The 22,766-nt window shown below is 43.2% G+C and overlaps 1 protein-coding gene across 5 annotated transcripts in view; it reads right to left on the reverse strand.

Moving 5' to 3' along the window:
* The window catches only part of WDR37 (WD repeat domain 37), a 303,743-nt gene that overhangs the window by 60,783 nt on the left and 220,194 nt on the right, over window positions 1-22,766 (reverse strand). For 3 of the 5 annotated variants that reach the window (XM_073629901.1, XM_073629899.1, XM_073629903.1), the window contains 4 exons: window positions 21,625-21,696; window positions 19,328-19,372; window positions 12,381-12,457; window positions 10,383-10,620 (listed from right to left, as the gene is read on the reverse strand). In XM_073629901.1, coding sequence (XP_073486002.1) covers window positions 10,383-10,620; window positions 12,381-12,457; window positions 19,328-19,372; window positions 21,625-21,696 — 432 coding nt within the window. The remainder of the gene's footprint in view (window positions 1-10,382; window positions 10,621-12,380; window positions 12,458-19,327; window positions 19,373-21,624; window positions 21,697-22,766) is intronic. The other 2 variants (XM_073629902.1, XM_073629900.1) reach the window with 1 other exon arrangement.

Here is a 22,766-nt window from a genome sequence, read left to right on the forward strand (position 1 = left end):
GGTCTGGGCTCTGGCTAGGCCATTCCAAAACTTTAATTTTCTTCTGGTAAAGCCATTCCTTTGTTGAATTGGATGTATGCTTTGGATTGTTGTCATGCTGAAAGATGAAGTTTCTCTTCATGTTCAGCTTTCTAGCACAAACCTGACGGTTTTGTGCCAATATTGACTGGCATTTGGAACTGTATATAATTCCCTCTACTTTGACTAAGGCCCCTGTTCCAGCTGAAGAAAAACAGCCCCAAAGCATGATGCTGCCACCACCATGCTTCACAGTGGGTATGGTGTTCTTTTGGTGATGTGCAGTGTTGTTTTTGCGCCAAACATATCTTTTGGAATTCTGACCAAAAAGTTGCTGTAGGCCTCTTGGCAGCCTCCCATACCAGTTTTCTTCTCGTCTTTTCATCAATTTTGGGAGGACGTCCAGGTCTTGGTAATGTCATTGTTGTGCCATATTTTCTACACTTGATGATGACTGTCTTCACTGTGTTCCATGGTATATCTAATGCCTTCGAATTCTTTTGTGCCCTTCTACTGATACATTTCAATAATGAGATCCCTCCGATGCCTTGGAAGCCCTCTGTGGACTGTGGCTTTTGCTGTAGGATGCGACTAAGAAAATGTCAGGAAAGACCTACTAGAACAGCTGAACTTTATTTGGGGTTAATCAGAGGCACTTTAAATGATGGCAGGTGTGTACTGACTCCTATTTAACATGAGTTTGAATGTGATTGCTCAATTCTGAACACAGCTACACCCCCAGTTATAAGAGGGTGAGCACACATATGCAACCACGTTATTTTATTTTTACTTCCCTCCCCAAAAAGATTTCAGTTTGTTTTTCGATTGAGTTGTACAGTTTAGAAGTTACATTAAAGGTTTAAAAAGTTCTGAAATTATTTATCTTTGTCTCGTGTTTTTTTTTTACATCACAGAAACCTGACATTTTAAAAAAGGGGTGTGTAGACTTTTTATATCAGTTGTAAATGGGCATATACAGTATCTCACAAAAGTGAGTACACCCCTCACATTTTTGTAAATATTTTATTATATATCTTTTCATGTGACAAGACTGAAGAAATGACACTTTGCTACAATGTAAAGTGTGACGGACCCCCGTACTCAAGATGTCCCCTGTAAATGCTTCCTCTGTCCAGTACCACACAATCCAAGACCCCTTAGCTTTCCCATTCACTAGTCACAGCTCAGTGTAGGGTAAAACATCAGATCACACCAGTCTTGGAGTACATCAGCAATAGCCTTTTATTTGAGATCTCACACAAATACAGTCATGGCCAAAATTTTGGCACCCCAGAAATGTTTCCAGAGTATTTCTCACAGAAAAGTATTGTAGTAACACATGTTTTGCCATACACAAAGGGAAGAAAAAAGCAAATTGGACATAATGTCACACAAAATTCCAAAAATGGGCTGGTCAAAATTCTTGGCACCCTTTCAAAATTGTGGATAAATAAGATTGTTTCAAGCATGTGATGCTCCTTTAAACTCACCTGGGGCAAGTAACAGATGTGGGCAATATAAAAATCACACCTGAAAGCAGATAAAAAGGAGAGAAGTTCACTTAGTCTTTGCATTGTGTGTCTGTGTGTGCCACACTAAGCATGGACAACAGAAAGAGGAGAAGAGAACTGTCTGAGGACTTGAGAACCAAAATTGTGGAAAAATATCAACAATCTCAAGGTTACAAGTCCATCTCCAGCGATCTAGATTTGCCTTTGTCCACAGTGCGCAACATTATCAAGAAGTTGCAACCCATGGCACTGTAGCTAATCTCTCTGGGCGTGGACGTAAGAGAAAAATTGATGAAAGGTTGCAACGCAGGATAGTCCTGATGGTGAATAAGCAGCCCCAAACAAGTTCCAAAGAAATTCAAGCTGTCTTGCAGGCTCAGGGAGCATCAGTGTCAGCGCGAACTATCCGTCGACATTTAAATGAAATGAAACGCTATGGCAGGAGACCCAGGAGGACCCCACTGCTGACAGAGACATAAAAAAGCAAGACTACAGTTTGCCAAAATGTACTTGAGTAAGCCAAAATCCTTCTGGGAAAACGTCTTGTGGACAGATGAGACCAAGAAAGAGCTTTTTGGTAAAGCACATTTTTCTACTGTTTACCGAAAACAGAATGAGGACTACAAAGATGGTGGAGGTTCAATGATGTTTTGGGTGCCTTGAATATGTGCAAGGCATCATGAAATCTGAGGATTACCAAAGGATTTAGGGTCGCACTGTAGAGCCCAGTGTCAGAAAGCTGGGTTTGTGTCCGAGATCTTGGGTCTTCCAGCAGGACAATGACCCCAAACATACATCAAAAAGCACCCAGAAATGGATGGCAGCAAAGTGCTGGAGAGTTCTAAAGTGGCCAGCAATGAGTCCAGATCTAAATCCCATTGAATACCTGTGGAGAGATCTTAAAATTGCTGTTGAGAAAAGGCGCCCTTCCAATTAGAGAGACCTGGAGCAGTTTGCAAAGGAAGAGTGGTCCAAAATTTCTGGTGAGAGGTGTAAGAAGCTTATTGATGGTTATAGGAAGCGACTGATTTCAGTTATTTTCTCCAAAGGGTGTGCAACCAAATATTAAGTTAAGGGTGCCAAGAATTTTGACCAGCCCATTTTTGAAGTTTTGTGTGACATTATGTCCAATTAGCTTTTTTTCCTCCCTTTTTTTGTTTTGTTCCAATACACACAAAGGGAATAAACATGTGTATAGCAAAACATGTGTTACTGCAATACTTTTCTGTGAGAAATACTTGATTTTCTGGAAAAATTTCTGGGGTGCCAACAATTTCAGCCATGACTGTATATACAGCAGGATGATAATACAAACTGTAACCAGAAACCTAATTAACATGCGCTAATTATCTAATCCTTTAGACAGCCTAGGTGACTCAGAGAAATGACCTTTAGGACAGACTTGCCGTCTTTTAGCTCAGAAGACACAATCAACATTATCATAAATATCAACCCAGAACTCCTTCATACAATAGCAGGGTTAATTAGCACAAACAACAATGGGTGAAATACTCTTAGAAGCTGTGGCAAGCCAGACTAGACTCATTTACAATATAGAAGACAACAGACAGGTGGCTGGAGTTGATGACATTAGCATCTAACAGTATGTGTCCCAACAGTATGAATCAGTCACTATTTCTAATAAGGCATATACAGGGTTCCAAGAGTCTGTGTGTCTTGGGGGACATGGACCTGAATCTAAAGTAACACCACCTCAAGGGTCCCCAGGCATACAGCTCACAAAGAGCACCATTCCCCCAAAAGCCAGGGCCCATAATCGGTAGGCAAGAGGCTAGCATTCAGTCCCCTCCAAAAGCCTCTGTCCCGGAAGAGTCTGTCACATAAAGTAGTGAGTGTACAGCTTGTATAACAGTGTAAATTTGCTGCCCCCTCAAAATAACTCGGTGTCATGTGACTCGTTAGTGTTACAAGGCCTCAGGTGTGAATGGGGAGCAGATGTATTATCGCTCTCTCTCATATTGGTCACTGGAAGTTCAACATGGAACCTCATGGCAAAGAACTCTGAGGATCTAAAAAAAAAAAAAAAAAAAAAAAAAAAAAAGAATTGTTGCTCTACATAAAGAGGGCCTAGGCTATAAGAAGACAGCCAAGACCCTGAAACTGAGCTGCAGCACTGTGGCCAAAGTCATACAATGGTTTAAAAGGACAGGTTCCACTCAGAACAGGCCTCGCTCAGTGTCCTATCCAGAGGTTGTCTTTGGAAAACAGACGTATGAGTGCTGCCAGCATTGCTGCAAAGGTTGAAGGGGTGGGGGTCAGCCTGTCAGTGCTCAGACCATACGCCACACACTGCATCAAATTGGTCTGCATGGCTATCATCACAGAAGGAAGTCTGTTCTAAAGATGATGCACAAGAAAGCCCACAAACAGTTTGCTGAAGACAAGCAGACTAAGGATATGGATTACTGGAACCATGTCCTGTGGTCTGATGAGATCAAGATAAACTTATTTGGTTCAGATGGTGTCAAGCGTGTGTGGTGGCAACCAAGTGAGGAGTACAAAGACAAGTGTGTCTTGCCTACAGTCAAGCATGGTGGTGGGAGTGTCATGGTCTGGGGCTGCATGAGTGGGGAGCTACAGTTTATTGAGGGAACCATGAATGCCAACATGTACTGTGACATACTGAAACAGAGCATGATCCCCTCCCTTCAGAGACTGGTCCACAGAGCAGTATTCCAACATGATAACAACCCCAAACACACCTTCAAGATGACCACCCACTGCCTTGCTAAAGAAGCTGAGGGTAAAGGTGATGGACTGGCCAAGCATGTCTTCAGACCTAAGCGCTATTGAGCATCTGTGGGGAATCCTCAAATGGAAGGCAGAGGAGTGCTATGTCTCTAACATGCACCAGCTCGGTGATGTTGTCATGGAGGAGTAGAATAGAACTCCAGTGGCAACCTGTGAAACTCCGGTGAACTCCATGCCCCAGAGGGTTAAGGCAGTGCTGGAAAATAATGGTGGCCACAAAAAATATTGACCCTTTGGGCCCAATTTGTACATTTTCAGTTAGGGGTGTACTCACTTTTGTTGCCAGCGGTTTAGACATTAATGGCTGTGTGCTGAGTTATTTTCAGGGGACAGCAAATATAAACTGTTATACAAGCTGTACACTCACTACTTTACATTGTAGCAAAGTGCCATTTCTTCAGTGTTGTCGCATGAAAAGATAGAATAAAATATTTACAAAAATTTGAGGGGTGTACTCACTTTTGTGAGATACTGTATGCTCTTATATGCCTAAACTATTGGTTAAATAACCAACACTGCAGGAAGTCTACAGCAGCATTTGTCCTGGAAAGATACATATTTCAGACTTTGGTTACCTTTCTTTTTTTCCCTTTACTAAGTCTATTAGGCATGTTACACAGCTTTAGAATCAAAACACTATACCAGTTACTATGAGAACACATTATGTTTTCCTCCACAATGTGTTTTTATTGCTACTACTTAAGACTCATTTATATAGGAAAACATATGGCATTGTAGTGTTAACATTCTTTGTACAGCTTTTAAATATGAACTACAGCTTGTTATAGAATATCAGCCATGACCTGATTTAACATGTTGGTTGGGCTTACACATAGATAAAGGTTTTGCTGTCACTGTAATATGACCATATTATGATGCTCAGCAAACTAATGATACACAAGAAATCTAATATATGCATCTGATCAGTGGCGGTCGCTCATAAGGGGCGCAGCCCCCCTAATCTCCATGCAGGGTGCTGGACGCATGGATTTCAATGGGGTTTTTTTTTTCTTTGAAGCACATTTTAGAGCCTGAGGCTCTAAATTGGCTTCAAAATGGGTGGGCTCGGGGTGCCGAGCACTGCGCCCCAGGCCACCCACTTGTGTGACATTAGCAAATTGATATTCGACTAATGTCTTCCTGCTTCTTCTCCCGGCCAATCAGGAAGCAGGTCCTGAGACCCGATTGGCCGGGAGTCCTAAGACCCGATTGCCCGGGAGGAGAAGCAACCGAAGCCACAAACTGGATGGGGTAAGTGCAGGGCTTACGAAACAGCGATCAATCCAGTGATGGGGAGGGGGGTGAGTGAGGGGACCAGGTTTGTTTACTGCCCCCCAAAAAAATTCAGCACCAGCCGCCACTGCATCTGATTCATAGATGTATGGTTTCTATCAAATCATAATTTAATTCTGTACAATATATGTTGGTTGTCTAAATGTAAAACTTGGTCATTTGGGAATAGATATATTTATAAACGTCTTTATGAGGGAGTGTCTGCTGAGCACCAAAAAAAAAACAAAAAAAACTTTCCAGCCCCTTCAGCACACACCTTAGACTCTTTGATCACTTGTGAAAAAGAAGGTAGCAATTGGAAGCTGCAGCTCTTTCTTACCATCAAAACTATAAAGACACGCAAAAAGTCATGTATGAGAGCCAGTGACTAATCTGATATATCAGATTGCGCTCACTCTGCAATGGAACCAAAGATCAGGCGAAGCTTGCTTAAAGCGGAGCTCCACCCAAAAGGGAAAGTTACACTTTAAGCACTCATTCCCCGCCACATTTGGCATTTAACTTTTTTTTGGGTGGGGAGCGGGTACCTAGTTTTGACAGGTACCCATTCCCACTTGGATTGCCTAGGCCAGGGGTGCCCAACCAGTGGCCCACGGAGCCCTCTTCTGGGACATGTCACAGGTCCCAGAAGACTGCTGGACCATTCAGCAGGCACAGCGCGACTCACACATGCGCAATGTGCACCTGGCTATGTGCAGTGGGTGCCCAGCTGTGAAGGCACAGCTGGGCGCCCACAGTTAAAATGCCGGTGCCGCCAAGCAGGGCTTCGATCCCCCGCATCGCTGGACCCTGGGACAGGTTAGTGTCCGATTAAAAGTCAGCAGCTGCAGTATTTGTAGCCGCTGACTTTTAATTTTTTTTTTTAATGGGAACCCCGCCTAAAAATGTATCATTACCAGAAGGTTTGCTGCGACTCCCAGCACAGTCTTAAGACCATGGAGGAGATTCTAGGAGACTGGCAGTTACTGTAAGAAAGCTGGACAGGGCCACAGAAGGGCCTAAGCCATCAGCAGGACCGGTATCTGCTCCTTTTTACAAGGAGGAACATGATGAGTACTGGCCAGAGCCCTATAAAATTACCTCCAGCAGGCCACTGGTGTGAATGTCTCTGACCAAACAATCAGAAACAGACTTTATGAGGGTGGCCTGAGGCCCCAACCTCCTGTGCCAACTGCCTGGGACCGTGGAGCTAGATTGGCATTTGAACACCTTGAACTCAGAATTGTCAGGTCCACCACTGGCACCCTATGCTTTTCACAGATGAGAGCAGGTTCACCCTGAGTACATGTGACAGACATGAACGGGTCTGGAAAAGCCATGGAGAACGTTATGCTGCATGTAACATCGTTCAGCATGACCGGTTTGGTGATGGGTCAGTGATGGCCCGGGGAGGCATACCCATGGAGGGACGCACAGACCTCTACAGGCTAGACAATGCACCCTGACTGCCTTTAGGTATTGGGATGAAATTCATGGACCCATCGTCAGACCCTACGCTGGTGCAGTGGAGTCCCGGGTTCCTCCTGGTGCACGACAATGTCCGGCCTTATGTGGCGAGAGTATGCCACCAGTTCCTGGAGGATAAAGGAATTGATACCACTGAATGGCCCCCATGCTCACCTGACCTAAATCCAATAGAACACCTCTGGAACATTCTGTTTCAGTCTATCCGACGCCACCAGGTTGCACCTCAGTCTGTTCAGGAGCTCAGTGATGCCCTGGTCCAGATCTGGGAGGAAATACCACAGGACACCATCCATCGTCTCAGCAGGTGCATGCTCCGATATTGTCAGGCATGCATACAAGCACGTGGGGGCCATACAAACTACTGATTTGGAGTTGCTGCAATGCAAAATTTCATCAAAATGAACTAGCCTACTGCATCACTTTGATTTTCGGGGTGTCTTTGAATTCAGCCCTCTTTAGGTTGATAATTTTAATTTCCATCAAACAATGTGACATCCTTTCGTTCCTAACACATTACCCAGTCCATATCAGTATAGATTTCCAGCAATATATATTTCCCCATTGAGATCTGATGTGTTTTCAAAGTGTTCATTTTTTTTGAGTAGTGTATATATACACACACGTTCCTGTCTGAGTGTGGCAGCAAGTGAAACAGACATCTTTTCTTAGAGGTCATAATTACAATAGAAGATGCTGCAAACTGTGCGTGTTTCTTTTGTAACACATAGTGGCAGCTACAGTTTGTGTGTGCCACTAGTTAACTGCAGTGTTAAAGTGGAAGTAAACTAGATTCATGAAATTTGAGCTGGGCACATACAGTGTGGACGAAAAGTACTCAGACCCCCTTAAATTTTTCACTCTTTGTTATATTGCAGCCATTTGCTAAAATCATTTAAGTTCATTTTTTTCCTCATTAATGTACACACAGCACCCCATATTGACAGAAAAACACAGAATTGTTGACATTTTTGCAGATTTATTAAAAAAGAAAAAGAAAAACTGAAATATCACATAGTCCTAAGTATTCAGACCCTTTGCTGTGACACTCATATATTTAACTCAGGTGCTGTCCATTTCTTCTAATCATCCTTGAGATGGTTCTACACCTTCATTTGAGTCCAGCTGTGTTTGATTATACTGATTGGACTTGATTAGGAAAGCCACACACCTGTCTATATAAGACCTTACAGCTCACAGTGCATGTCAGAGCAAATGAGAATCATGAGGTCAAAGGAACCGTCTGAAGAGCTCAGAGACAGAATTGTGGCAAGGCACAGATCTGGCTAAGGTTGCAAAAAATTTCTGCAGCACTTAAGGTTCCTAAGAGCACAGTGGCCTCCATAATCCTTAAATGGAAGATGTTTGGGACGACCAGAACCCTTCCTAGAGCTGGCCGTCCGGCCAAACTGAGCCATCGGGGGAGAAGAGCCTTGGTGAGAGAGGTAAAGAAGAACCCAAAGATCACTGTGGCTGAGCTCCAGAGATGCAGTCGGGGGATGGGAGAAAGTTGTAGAAAGTCAACCATCACTGCAGCCCTCCACCAGTCGGGGCTTTATGGCAGAGTGTCCCGATGGAAGCCTCTCCTCAGTGCAAGACACATGAAAGCCTGCATGGAGTTTGCTAAAAAAAAAAACACCCGAAGAACTCCAAGATGGTTAGAAATAAGATTCTCTGGTCTGATGAGAACAAGATAGAACTTTTTGGCCTTAATTCTAAGCGGTATGTGTGGAGAAAACCAGGCACTGCTCATCACCTGTCCAATACAGTCCCAACAGTGAAGCATGGTGGTTGCAGCATCATGCTGTGGGGTATTTTCAGCTGCAGGGACAGGACGACTGGTTGCAATCGAGGGAAAGATGAATGCGGCCAAGTGCAGGGATATCCTGGATGAAAACCTTCTCCAGAGTGCTCAGGACCTCAGACTGGGCCGAAGGTTTACCTTCCAACAAGACAATGACCCTAAGCACACAGTTAAAATAACGAAGAAGTGGCTTCACAACAACTCAGTAACTGTTCTTGAATGGCCCAGCCAGAGCCCTGACTTAAACCCAATTGTGCATCTCTGGAGAGACCTAAAAATGGCTGTCCACCAACCTTTACCATCCAACCTAACAGAACTGGAGAGGATCTGCAAGGAGGAATGGCAGAGGATCCCCAAATCCAGGTGTGAAAAACTTATTGAATCTTTCCCAAAAAGACTCATGGCTGTATTAGATCAAAAGGGTGCTTCTACTAAATACTGAGCAAAGGGTCTGAATACTTAGGGCCATGTGATATTTCAGTTTTTCTTTTTTAATAAATCTGCAAAAATGTCAACAATTCTGTGTTTTTCTGTCAATATGGGTTGCTGTGTGTACATTAATGAGGAAAAAAAATGTACTTAAATGATTTTAGCAAATGGCTGCAATATAACAAAGAGTGAAAAATTTAAGGGGGTCTGAATATTTTCCATCCCCACTGAATATCTGCAGTGTTTTCTTATCTATCTTCAAAGCACTATGTCCCGTAGCGGTCTCCTGCTCCCTTTGTTTGTTATCAGCTGGATAACTTCTTACAAGCTCTCCGAGATGGGAGATACACGTGTCGGGGGAGGTTGCTATAAATAGATTAGCGCACTGCTAAACTATTCACAGGCAACCTATGCATGTGTGGGAAGGGGGGGGTGTGCCTTTCCTTCAATCAGCTTACTCACAGTGTCTAGCAATAATCCACTCCTACAGGGGAATGAGGAAGTGAAAAATCTAACAGGACGTGCACTTTCTAAACCAGTGGTTCTCAACTTCTGTCCTCAGGACCCACTAACAGGCCAGGTTTGCAAGATCTGAAATACATCACAGGTGATATTATTTGCTGCTCGGTGATTGCAGTATTCTAGTCTGCATCTCCCCAAGGTAATACTTAAAATCTGGCCTGTTAGTGGGTCCTGAGGACTGGGGTTGAAAACCACTATTCTAAACAATATATAAAGCTGAAGACAGCAGATATAGATTTAAAACTTATGTAAGGAGATATGTTTCATCTCTGTGTATCATATGAGGCTATTCACTTCACTGGGCATATGTGAGGGTGTACATCCACTTTAACTTGCCCCAGTGACAATCACTCCCAGACTGCTGACATTTAGAATGTTGTCCTGCAAGCTGGAAAATCTCAGCACAGGGTGAGGCTGAGAGTAATATCACATATATGATGTGTGAAATTTCACACATCTGTATTACATACATCTGCCCCTATGAGACTTCTAGTTTCATGAAAAATTGAGCCACTCAGAAATGCTCTAACTAGCAACGCTGTGCATTGATATCCCAATTCATATCATACCTGTAAGAGAATGGACCAACTCGGATGTCTCTACGTCATACAGATTGGCTGTTCTGTCCCAAGAAGCAGTGACTGCCTGCTTGCCGCCAACCAGCCAATCCGCTGCTATGACCACTCCCTGATGGCTTTTCAGTGACGTGATTGGGACTCGAACAGTGGGACAATCACTGGAAATATCTCCATCCTGGTCAAGCTCATCTTTATCTGAAAATTCCACCTCTTCTTCTCCAGAAATCTGCTAAAATGAATTAATCTCAGGGTTAGCATTACAGCAAATAGTATACCCCTTCCAGAACAAAATAATTTTGTTATTCCTCTTAAAAATGGAACGGTTACCCAAAGCAGTCAATCAGAAGCTTTTATTTTCCAACTTGCACTATGAAAATAGTAGCTGGCATCTGAGTGGGTGCTATGGAGACATCACTTTCTCCTCCTTAAAATTTCATATGTACCACCATAAATAAAAGCAGATATTTAAAAAATAATAATATCAGATCGGTCTTGGAGAATACAAAAATCCCTGTCAATTCATTCTATAACTAATTGTTTTAAATAAGACCTACCACGCACAGCTACACCACAATTTAGTAAATCTCCTGCACTGTCATTATTTTATGTACTGTACTTTATCCCCCCTGGACCCCAAAAAGTGTCAAAAGTGTCGCAACAGTCCCGCTATAAGTTGCTGATCGCCACCATTACTAATAAACAAAAAAATTCCATTGTTTGTAGACGCTGTAAAACTTTTGCACAATCCAATCAATATACGCTTATTGGGATTTTTTTTTTCCAAAAATATAACGGAATACATAATGGACTAAATTTAGGAAGAATTTTTTTTTTTATTGGATATGTTTTATAGAACGTAAATGTTATACAGAAAAATATTTGTTGTGTTTTTCTTCCTAAACAGAGGTGATGAAATACCACCAAAAGAAAGATCAATTTGTGCAAAAAAAAAAAAAAAAAAAAAAAAAAGACTTTAATTTTATTTGGGTACAGCGTTGCATTACCGCACAATTGTCCATTAAAGTAATGCAGTGTCATATCACAAAAAATGCCCTGGTCAGACAGAAGGGGGGGGTAAATCTTATGGAGGTCAAGTGGTTAAAGGCCAAGTTCACATTTAGGAACATGTTACATGCATATTTAGGGTGTAACATGTAACATGTTCCTATGCAGCAACCTACCGCCGTCAGCGCTCCCTGCTTTGTGTCAATGGGTGGGGAACCTTCTCCCAGCACCCGCTGTCAGCCATTGCGCCTGATGGTTTGTAGTTCTCAATTAACTGTGAGGGCGCTGGTGAGCACTCTCATAGTTCATTGATTCTTCCTACCATTCAATAACTACCTCCTCGTATTGAAGGTATGGGCAAACAGCTTACTAAGAGACGGAAGTATCCTGGAATTGCACCCGTGATCTGCTCATTGTGGGTGCACTGCTTTAAAGGCTGCAGAGTAAAAAAATAAATAAATAAAAAGACGTGCATGTATTTTTTTAGTTTTTTTTTTAACAAAAGGTGAACTTATCCTTTAAGATTTCCCTTCTCTTTCTGTCAGATCAGAAAGTGATGTGTAAAATCTCTGGGCTAAAGGAAAGGCACAAAATGACCTCTCCCTCTGACTGCTAGTTGCCTGGCTGTTGTGTTTATTCAATGGCTTAAATACTTTGTGTCACTAAGCTGAAACATGTAGGCAGCTAAGCAGCTCTGACTTCACTGGCTGCACAACCAACTGGCAAAGAACAGACAGTCAGCAGGATAGGATTTGCTGTGTTAAGGAATGTGCATAACAAGTAGCAATAATGTAAAAAACAAGAAAAAAAAAAAAACATCCACCCCAAGGCCTGTACTTTTTTTTAAGCGATCTCCTTAATGTCAGGGAAAATGTATTCCAGTAGATATAATCATGTAGTAACTGAAACAAACATCACTATTTCCCATATCATTGTAGTCTGCTACCCTTAAGGATAATGTCTTTATTTCAGTGGCAAGCTTACACTGGTGTCTGCCGTCGGCTGTGGAGTGGGTAACTGTACCACGTAGCGCCAGATGTGAGCCGTCTGGTCCCCAGATGCTGCAGGACAGAAAACAGAGTCAAATCACATCCTTCAGTGTAAATACATTTTTATTTTATGTATTTCTAATAAGGCTCCATGCACCCCCATGCATCTTCCTTGTCTGTCTGGGATATTACTGCAGTCATAAATGCAAACAAATAACTCTGTCTAATGCCAATACACCAGAAAAAGATTCTGCTGACAATGATCAGTTACAATAAATAGACAAGGGTATCTGAACATTCATGGTGGTGGCGACTCCCATATGCCCATTAGCCAAGCATGGCATTTGATTGTTACAATGCTAGAAAATATGCTAGAAAGGTGTTGGACAGTGTGCCTTATAGATAATGTAAAAGGCTTCTGAAATGAGGATGATTATTATGCAGTTTTGACTGAATGTACATCAACTATACAGTCATGACGAAACATATTGGCACCCCTGCATTTCTGTCAGATAATGCACCATTTTGCCCATAAAAATTGTTGCAATTACAAATGTTTTGGCATTCTCATGTTTATTTCTTTCGTTTGTATTGGTATGACACGAAAAAGTCAAGAAACAAAAAGCCAAATCTGACAAATTCCAAGCAAAACTCCAAAAATAGATTTTGGCACCTTCTCAAAATCATAAGAAATACCGTATTTATCGGCGTATAACACGCACTTTTTTCCCCTTAAAATCAGGGGGAAATTGTGGGTGCGTGTTATACGCGATCCCCGCTAATTGTGATCTATCGGAGCGATTGCCGCGATCGCAGCCAACATTCACATAGCGTGTAGTTTTAAATATGGCGCCGCGGAGTTCGGAGGGACTCGGCGGAGCTGAACGAGTGCCACCGAGATCACCGTGACTGGGCGGAGCCGAGATACACATAGTCGAGTGTTCTCGGCTCTTTCCGGCGCCGCTCACAGTCCCGCCATTGGACCTGTGTTATGTCCATCGTAGGGCGGGACTGTGAGCGGCGCCGGAAAGAGCCGAGTACACTCGATACTATGTGTATCTCGGCTCCGCCCAGTCACTGTGATCTCGGCGGCGCTCGTTCAGCTCCACCGAGTCCCTCCGAATTCCGCGGCGCCATATTTAAAACTACACACTATGTGAATGTCGACTCGACTATGTGTATCTCGGCTGCGCTCATTCAGCTCCGCCGAGTCCTTCCGAACTCCGCGGCGCCATATTTAAAACGACATGCTATGTGTATGTCAGCGGCGATCTGTCCAAGCATTTAATGGACACTGGGGGCAAGGCTGCACTGACCACTGGGGCAAGGCTGCACTGACCACTGGGGCAAGGCTGCACTGACCACTGGGGCAAAGCTGCACTGACCACTGGGGCAAAGCTGCACTGACCACTGGGGCAAAGCTGCACTGACAAGGCTGCACTGAAAAGGCTGCACTGGGGCAAAGCTGCACTGACAAGGCTGCACTGGACACTGGGGCAAGGCTGCACTGGACACTGGGGCAAGGCTGCACTGACACTGAATGGATGCACTGACACTGAAAGGCTGCACTGACACTGAAAGGCTGCACTGACACTGAAAGGCTGCACTGACACTGAAAGGCTGCACTGACACTGAAAGGCTGCACTGACACTGAAAGGCTGCACTGACACTGAAAGGCTGCACTGACACTGAAAGGCTGCACTGACAAGGCTGCAGATGGACACGATAAGGCTGCATTGATGGGCATTTTAATGTAAGTTTTTTTTCCTTAAACTTCCCTCCTAAAAGTTTTTTTCCTTAAAATTTCCTCCTAAACTTGGGGTGCGTGTTATACGCCGATAAATACGGTAATTGCATTCTATGTTTGTGGTGCTCCTTTGTAATTTAACTCACCTGTATCAATTTACAGGTGCTGACAATATAGAAATCACACCAGCAACCAGTTAAAATAGTGAAAAACTGACTCAACCTTTCTGTTGTGTGTCTCTGTGTGTCACACGGAGCATGGAGAAGAGAAAGAGCAGCAAAGAATTGTCTGAGGATTTGAGAACAGAAATTGTGGAACAAAGTCCATGTACTGTACAGTAATTGTTGCGGAGCTGGAACTTCCCTATCCCATCTGAAGTCATGCAGGCATACCTGTCCACCTGTTTCATTTTCACATACAGATAAAACTCTGATCCTGATTCCATTGTTAAAATTACCTTGAGATAAGCCTGTATATGAGGTTATGGTGTAGATGGGAGCTTGATTTTGTAACTACCTGCTCTTAGGCCCCTTTCACACTGGGGCGGGGGTGGCGTTGGCGGTAAAGCGGCGCTTTACCGTCGGTATTCGGCCGCTAGCGGGGCGGTTTTACCCCCCGCTAGTGGCCGAGAAAGGGTTATAAACCAACTGCAGAGGCTCTTTGCCGGCGGTATATCCGCGCTGTCCCATTGATTTTAATGGGCAGGAGCGGGGAAGGAGCGGTGCATACACTGCTCCTTCCCTGCTCTGAAGATGCTGCTAGCAGGACTTTGAGGCTTTCACACTGGATTCACAGCAGCGGCTGTTTCGGGTCAGTTTGCAGGCGCTATTTTTAGCGCAATAGCGCCTGCAAACCGCCCCAGTGTGAAAGGGGCCTTAGGTATTTGCATTTTCAAGCAGGAATAAAAATCCAAAATTTAATCCATGTATAGTATCAATAAAAGATCTTCAAATAATGAGAGTTGCCATGGCAGAAAATGGGGAAAGGTCTTCTTTTTGACAAGTACTGTATATCTATAGGCATGAACAGATTTTATTTATATATTTTTTAAAATATGTTTTTACATACAGCTGTTAAAGAGGAAGTAAACCCTAATGGGTTTACTTCATCTTTGCTTCCCTGCAAAGGTAAAGCATAATGGGCTACTATGCATCGCATAGTAAACCATTGTGTTACTTACCTGACACAGGAGCCTGCGATGTCACCGCTGTCCCTCCTTCCACGAAGCGTCCATCTTCTTTCCGGGTATGCGCGCTGGTGCCGCCACTAACGGCATGATCACCGTTAGAAACGGCAAGCTCAGTGCGCCTGCGCGCCGTTGTCTATGGCGCATGCGCCGTAGACATCGGTGCCTGTCTTTTGGAAATATCTCCTAAACGTGTAGGTTTAGGAGATATTTCTTGCAACTACAGGTAAGCATTAATCTAGGCTTACCTGTAGGTAAAAGTGGTCTGTAAGGGTTTACAACCACTTTAAAAGGTACCGTAAAGGGGAGCTCCAGTCGCTTAAGTGAAAATCAAAAGTCAGCAGCTAAAAAAAACTGTAGTTGCTGACTTTTAATAAACACTCACTCACATGTCCCACGATCTGGTGGTGTGCGGCCGCTTTCTCCCTGTGTCCTCCCTTGCCAGTGCTGGCATCATTACCATGGGCACCCATCTGTGATAGCATGCGGCTTCACAGCCTGGTGCCCACTGCGCATGTGTGAGCGGCGCTGCTCCCTGTGACTGGTCCTGCAGTCTTCTGGGACCTGTCATGTGTTCCAGAAGACTTCGGAGGGGGGGGGGGGGACTTCCACTTCCGAAGTGGAAGCAGGCACCTGTCAAAATCGGGTACCCTCTAACCACCCCCCCCCCCCCCACCAAAGCTCCATTTCACAAGCAGGAGCAGGGGAGGAGGCCTTAAAAGCATAACTTCCCCTTTTGGGTGGAGCTTCACTTTAAGCTGCCCCAATTGTAGCCTCCGGTAATCCCCTACACAGAAGTACTCCTACAGGAGGCGAGGGAGCCCTGTATGCCCAATCAGGGATCTGCTGCACTGTACACCCCCTTCCATATAACAGAGAAAGTGTTGAGAAAAGTAGAGAACAAAGTGATGTTCTAAACAGTGTGCTGCTTCTCCATCACTGCCCAAACTGAGAGTTTGGGGGAGTCCTTGACTAAGTTAGGACTGTCTGCAGAGAAGTCTCAGTGGGTGTGGGCTGTATTGTGTGAATGATTTACATGGATTGGGGCGTGGCTTAATGGTGGAGCGAGCGGCTGCATAGCAACACCGCTCCGGCTCTCAACGACCATCCTGCCTTCATTCTGTGTCCTCGCTCTCCGCAAACAGCACCAAATCCTTCCCTACGGCTGTGGGCATCCACCAGGCTGTCTGAGATGGTAAAATATGGGCCGCCCTGGCCTCCATCCACGGTGGAACAACGCACTCAGTTCTGGCAGCAAGATAGCGCTGGGACGCAGGCAGCTGCCGTCAGACACACTGCAGGTATTCTCTGCTGACAGGGGCTCTGCTACAAGGGTGAGTGAATCATCCCCTGCTCTGTTCACCACCCAATTAGATCCCCTGCTGTCCCAGGAATCTCCACAGCATGACGAAGGCTGCCAGGACACTGGCCAGGACACACTCCCCCTAATGAGCCTACCCTGTCTACCATTATGCTGGCCATGCAGGATTGTAGGGCCTCCCTCTCCACTCAGCTTCCATACATATGGATTTCTCCCTCCTGAAATGTTCAGAATCTACGTGATAGAACCGGGGCCACTGAGGAACGTATAAGCTCCCTGGAAGATGCTGTGCACTCCTTGTCTGTTACAGTGCGTGATACTACAAGTGAGATGGCAGCTCTCTGCGCTAAACTCGATGACTTAGAGAGTGGCTCACACAGGATTATTGTCCGTTTTATGGGGTTTCCTGAACACGCAGAGGGCTCCCACCCTAAAAAGTTTCTCTACTCCTGGCTGCGGGACATTTTTGGCACCTATGCACCTTCATTCTCGTATGTCATTGAGCGCGCACACCGTACTCCTCCACCTTCCCTTATAGCTCACTGTACGCGGATGACACCCTGGTATACCTGGCTGATACTCATAAGTCACTTCACACTCTGCTTTCTGAAATGAGCACCTTTGGCGACTACTCTGGCTTCCGGGTGAACTGGGATAAGTCCGATATTTCTTTGGATCCCGCTGCTTTCCCCCAGATTCACCCAGAATCGAGACTACAGGTTGCGTCCTCCTGTAGGTATCTCAGGAGTTGTGGTACAGATACCTCTATCTTCCTACGTTGCTAATAACCTAGGTCCCTTATTAACTCAGCTACAAGAACAAACCAAGCAATGGATGGATTTGCCTCTGGATCTCATGGGCAGGACCAACACCCTTAAAATTATATATCTACCCAAGTTATTGTATGTTCTGGCTAACTCCCCTTGCAAAACCCTAAATCCATTTTTAAGTGTATAGACACGATCTGCGTGGCCTTCTTATGGCATAGCCGACGCCCCCGGGTGGCTCTTGAAACGCTGAGGCTGCCGACACATCTGGCAGGTTTGGCATTTCCGATCTTTTATTTCTATTATCTAGCATCTCAATTGGTACATATTCATGATTGGCTACACCCGGCTGCCGCAAATGCATGCACTACCACTGAGGGAGCCACTGCCTCTTCCCTAGAGACCCTCCATAACATTATCTATAGAGGCCGGGTTCCAGCTCATCCCGGCACATCCATATTAGCTACTTCCCTTTCGTTATTCCGCTGAGTTGTTTCGAAGATATCCAAACAATCTTGGTCGACCTCTCCCAATAACACTCTATGGTTTAATCAATCTGCAGGAACTGTACGCCTTACCCAATCCCTGGTACTCTAAAGGGGTTAAATACCCATGTCATTTATACGATACACAGGGTTTTAAATCTTTCTCTTAACTACGCATTGACTTTGACCTACCAACCTCCTACCTGTTATACTATTATCAGCTTCGACATGCTGTTCGTGCCCAGTTTGGCTCCTTAGACGACTCTAACTATACCCCCAATGGAGAAACTGCTAAGACACCCTGACCCCACTAAACTCATCTCCACTTACTATGCTGCCCTCACGACTAACTTTAACCCTAGATTCCGTATGGCTCAAACGAAATGGACCTCTATGGACATCTCCCTCACGGACGATGACTGGTCGGAATTTAGTGATACATACAAGACCTCAGTTATCTCATCCAGGGACCGAATTATACACATTAAAATCTTTCACCACTCTCACTTACTCCAGCTGGGTTACATAAAATGGGGCTAACTCCCTCGGCTGAGTGTTTCAGAGGCTGTGGCCAAACCGCTGATTTCCTACACTGTTTCTGGTACTGTCCAGTGGTTCAATTCTTCTGGGCAGAGGTACAGTAGGTTCTTTCATCTCCTCGGCACTGGGTCTCCCCAACACTGTCCATCCCAAGAAGTGCCTTCTAGGCATCTTTGGTCACTAACACATACCATTCCATGCTAAGAGACTACTCCGCATTCTGTACTTCTATGTTAAAAAGTGTATCATGCTGTCTTGGAAAGGAGCACAGACCATCCTGAAATTCCTATGGTTAAAGTTAAACAATGATTCTATACTACTATACAAACTTACTTTTGAACTCCGGAAAAGGAAAAAAGACATTCCACAAAATTTGGGGTAATGGATAGCGAGCCCTCTGACCCTTACCCCAGAGTGAATACATTATGTCATTTCTTGGTCGTGCCACATACTTTAAATGTGTTGATCTCCACTGTAGATATATGAAGTACACACTGACGGTATGGTCAATTCCTGTACTTATGCAATTAATAATCGCAGGAGATAAGTGAATTGATAATTGTTTATTGACTGAAAGAGTGTATTGCTTGTTTATGTATACCAATGAACAACCAAAGTTTTTTTTTCCTTTGTATGTTGGTTTGTCTTTAAACCCAATAAAAATATCTTAAAAAAAAAAAAGGATTTACATGGATTACAAGACTAAATAAACCAAATTATAAATATTTGGATGGGTAAAACCGTTCCAATATAAGTATTATTATTAATAGTGCATTCAGCGGTTTGTGTAGAAGCAAAGTTTCAGCAAGTTTTGATGAGGCACTTTACCCCAATCCCCATCCCATTAATGCAACAAGTCAACAATTTTACAAATGATTTAAAACTGCTATACTTGCCTGTTAATGCAATTTGATCAGTGGGATGAAATTTTATTGAGTTTACTGCAAAAGAAAAAAAACATTTGAATTATCCAGTGAAAGCAAATTACTAAAGCGTTAAAATGTTACAAATTTAATAAGCACAATATTTAAAATTAAACCACAGTACAAGGTTACCAGCAAGAACACAGAACAATGATAAGGAAAAGCATATGGTAGGTAAATACTTTCCTTTTCGTGAGGTTTTAACAATAAAAGCTGAATTCGGAGTTACTTGCATATGGACTGAATAAACTAGTGCAAACAGCAAGATACTACAAAAATGATCATGTAATTATATACTTTATAACACTGAGGGAAAAAAGTATTTGATCCCCTGCTTTTTTGTACGATTGCCCACTGACAAAGAAATGATCAGTCTATAATTCAGCGTCCGAGTAGAGTGCGCCTTCACCGGGTAGGGAGGAACCCGACCCCTAACAGATTAGACCTGAGTCACCGTCTGTCTGATCCATCTAGAAATGGTCGCCGAGGAAGCAGACAGCTCCTTCTTTGGCCCGTCCACGACCATGAACAGGGAGTTTGACCTCCGAAAGGACTCAGTGGTTGCCAAATACACCCTGATTGCACGAACCACATCCAGGGTGTGTAAGACATATTCCCTCGGATGTTGCGGCCTGGGACACAGGGAAGGCAACACAATGTCTTCATTTAAATGGAAATCAGAAACAACTTTTGAAAGGAATGAAGGACAAGGACGAAGAACCACCTTATCCTTATGAATCACCAGGTAGGGCGTGCGACAGGATAGTGCCGCCATTTCCGACACCCTGCAAGCAGAGGTGGTAGCCACCAAGAAGGCCACCTTCTGTGACAGAGTGAGCAGGGGAATTTCTCGAATATTTTCAAACGAAGGCTTCTGTAGAAACGAAAGCACCAGATTTGAAAATCACTTCTGAGATGTGTGCAAACCAAAGAAACATCTGACCCCTGTGATTGCCAACAAGGGTTTCGCCACCAGGTATCAAGTCATGTTTTGCAAAGGGGTCAAATATTTATTTCTCTCATTAAAATTCAAATCAATTGATAACTTTTTTGAAATGCGTTTTTCTGGATATTTATGTTGTTATTCTGTCTCTCACTGTTATAAACCTACCATTAAAATTATAGACTGATCATTTATTTGTCAGTGGGCGAACGTAGAAAATCAGCAGGGAATCAAATACTTTTTTTCCCTCCCTGTATCATATAGATTACTAATACCACCACAAATGTGAATGCACAGGCCTCAGTTATCCCTCTTCTGAAGGAGAACGGCACAAAGACCTTTGTTGTTTCATCCTTCAGACTCACCTTTATTTTACGTCTAATGTACGTTATACTATATATCTGTATAAATAAATGTTCTATTTAACTACCATGGGGGTTTAAAATGTTTTAGAGTTTGTTCCTTTAATTTCAAAGAAAAATACATTTTGCTACCCAACTTTATTTAAAAAAAAAAAAAATTGGCTACTTTGTAACAATAAAAACAAAAGTTTATACATACCGTATCTAGGCCCTACCTCTCCAAAACTAAAGAAATGGATTGATAATTTGAAAACCTTGCTAGGTTATTGCGCCAAACCCCTGTATTATCTCGGAGTAAATATTACCAACTCCACTGAGCACCTCTAATCATACACCACAATGCATTTTACAAGACAGAAACAGGCTAGACTTTTAGATAGTAGGTAAAAAACCTCATAATTCACAGACTACATTCCCTCACTTATTTATTTTCTATTTATTAGAGGGCCACGCTGTGACAAGAATTAGTGCAGGGGATTTTTTTTAAAGAACATCCATAATTGTATCTTAAATATGAGTACCCCTTTCTCCCCAGCTCCTGCATCAATTAAACATAAGAGAAACTTTATAAAGCAAAAAGTCTAGTTTGTACAGTGTTTACTAGCTTTCTTTAAATCTGGCCCAATAGAGGATGGGGTCTGGCTATAGAAAATAAGTTCAAGACAGGCCCTTGAAAATAAGTTCAGATGGGTAGTCTGGCCCTTGTTCTCTTTAACCAGGGCCCCAAGCTTAGCTTAGTGCATGCAACTGACCCTACTGGTGCAATTATCCTTCAAATGTACAGTAAACTCCAGTCAAACCTGTTTTTTTTTCAGTTCTGGATGGAAATGGGAAGGGGGTTACAATCTGTGTCCATACAGGGAAAACTTCCCCCATAATCCCTGTCCCAGTAACTAAACATTTTTGAAGTGTTACTTAACGGTTAACACCTCACTACCATAGAATTTCATTTCTTTTGTTTTTACCTGATCCAGCATGGCCGACATACTTGGTAAGGCATTTTCCTGTTTCAATACTCCAAAGTAATGCTGTGTGATCTGCAAAAACAAATGCATGATGGCTTACAAACAAAATAAAAAAATTACATGAAAAAATATGGACATGACAAAATAATTATTTTAAAGGAAACCAGTGTTCATGCAAGTTCCTCAAACTAAACTTACAGGGCCCCTAATAATTAGCTGCAGGGCAGCCTGGGAGATTCTTGGATAAGGATTCCGCTGCGTGCAAATATCAACTTTTGCAAAAGTTGGTAAAGAACATCTGCATATTGCAAGAGCTCCAGGTTTTAGGGGAAAATTCCTTTTAAACCCTTTGTGGCGATGGCTGTGTTTACTATAATGGCACTAGGACATCAAGGTTACAAGGAGCAGCACAAAGCTTTAATATTTGCATTATTTTCTCACTTTGTTTTCCTTTTCTGACCACCTCTGGTCGGCCATCTTTGGAAAAGGGTGCAGGTTACTATAGGTCAAGAAACATGAAATCGTATCTCTTTTCTCTTGTTTGGTAGTCTGTACAGGTAAAAGCAACTTTGAATATTTAAAAGACACCACACTGCCTCCAGCAATGCATTTTAGCATTTGTTTTTACTAAAATATTTCTATGATTCAAGGTGTATATTATATGTGAAATTTAACAACCCTGATGTAGTAGGACTACTTCTCTAACTGCTCGAGTTACTAAAATGCCAGGACATTATAAACACCCCAAAAATTACCAATATTTGAAAAGCAGACTGTCCAAGGTATTTAGTAAAAAGGTATGAAGAGTTTATTTAAGTTGTTTTCTAACATACATTCCAGGCAAATTGACACTTACACCTCAATACACGTTCAACTTCTCCCAGGTATGAGGATACAACATGCGAGACTTCTACTGCCTAGATACGTAGAGAGGCCCAAAATCCAAGGAGCACCTTCAGACTTTCAAGGGGCATAAATATTACATCTGTTTTCTTGACTATCACATTTGAGGCCCTGAACTGCCAGGACAGGAAAAACATCCACAAAATGAAGATGTTTTGCAAAGTAGACCCGCCACCATATTAATTCAGACACATAGCAAGTCTAGAAGATCACATTTTTCGCCACAAGTTTTTGAAAAT

This window comes from Aquarana catesbeiana, linkage group LG05 (genome assembly GCF_042186555.1).
Source record: "Aquarana catesbeiana isolate 2022-GZ linkage group LG05, ASM4218655v1, whole genome shotgun sequence".
In the NCBI taxonomy this organism is placed as follows: domain Eukaryota; kingdom Metazoa; phylum Chordata; class Amphibia; order Anura; family Ranidae; genus Aquarana; species Aquarana catesbeiana.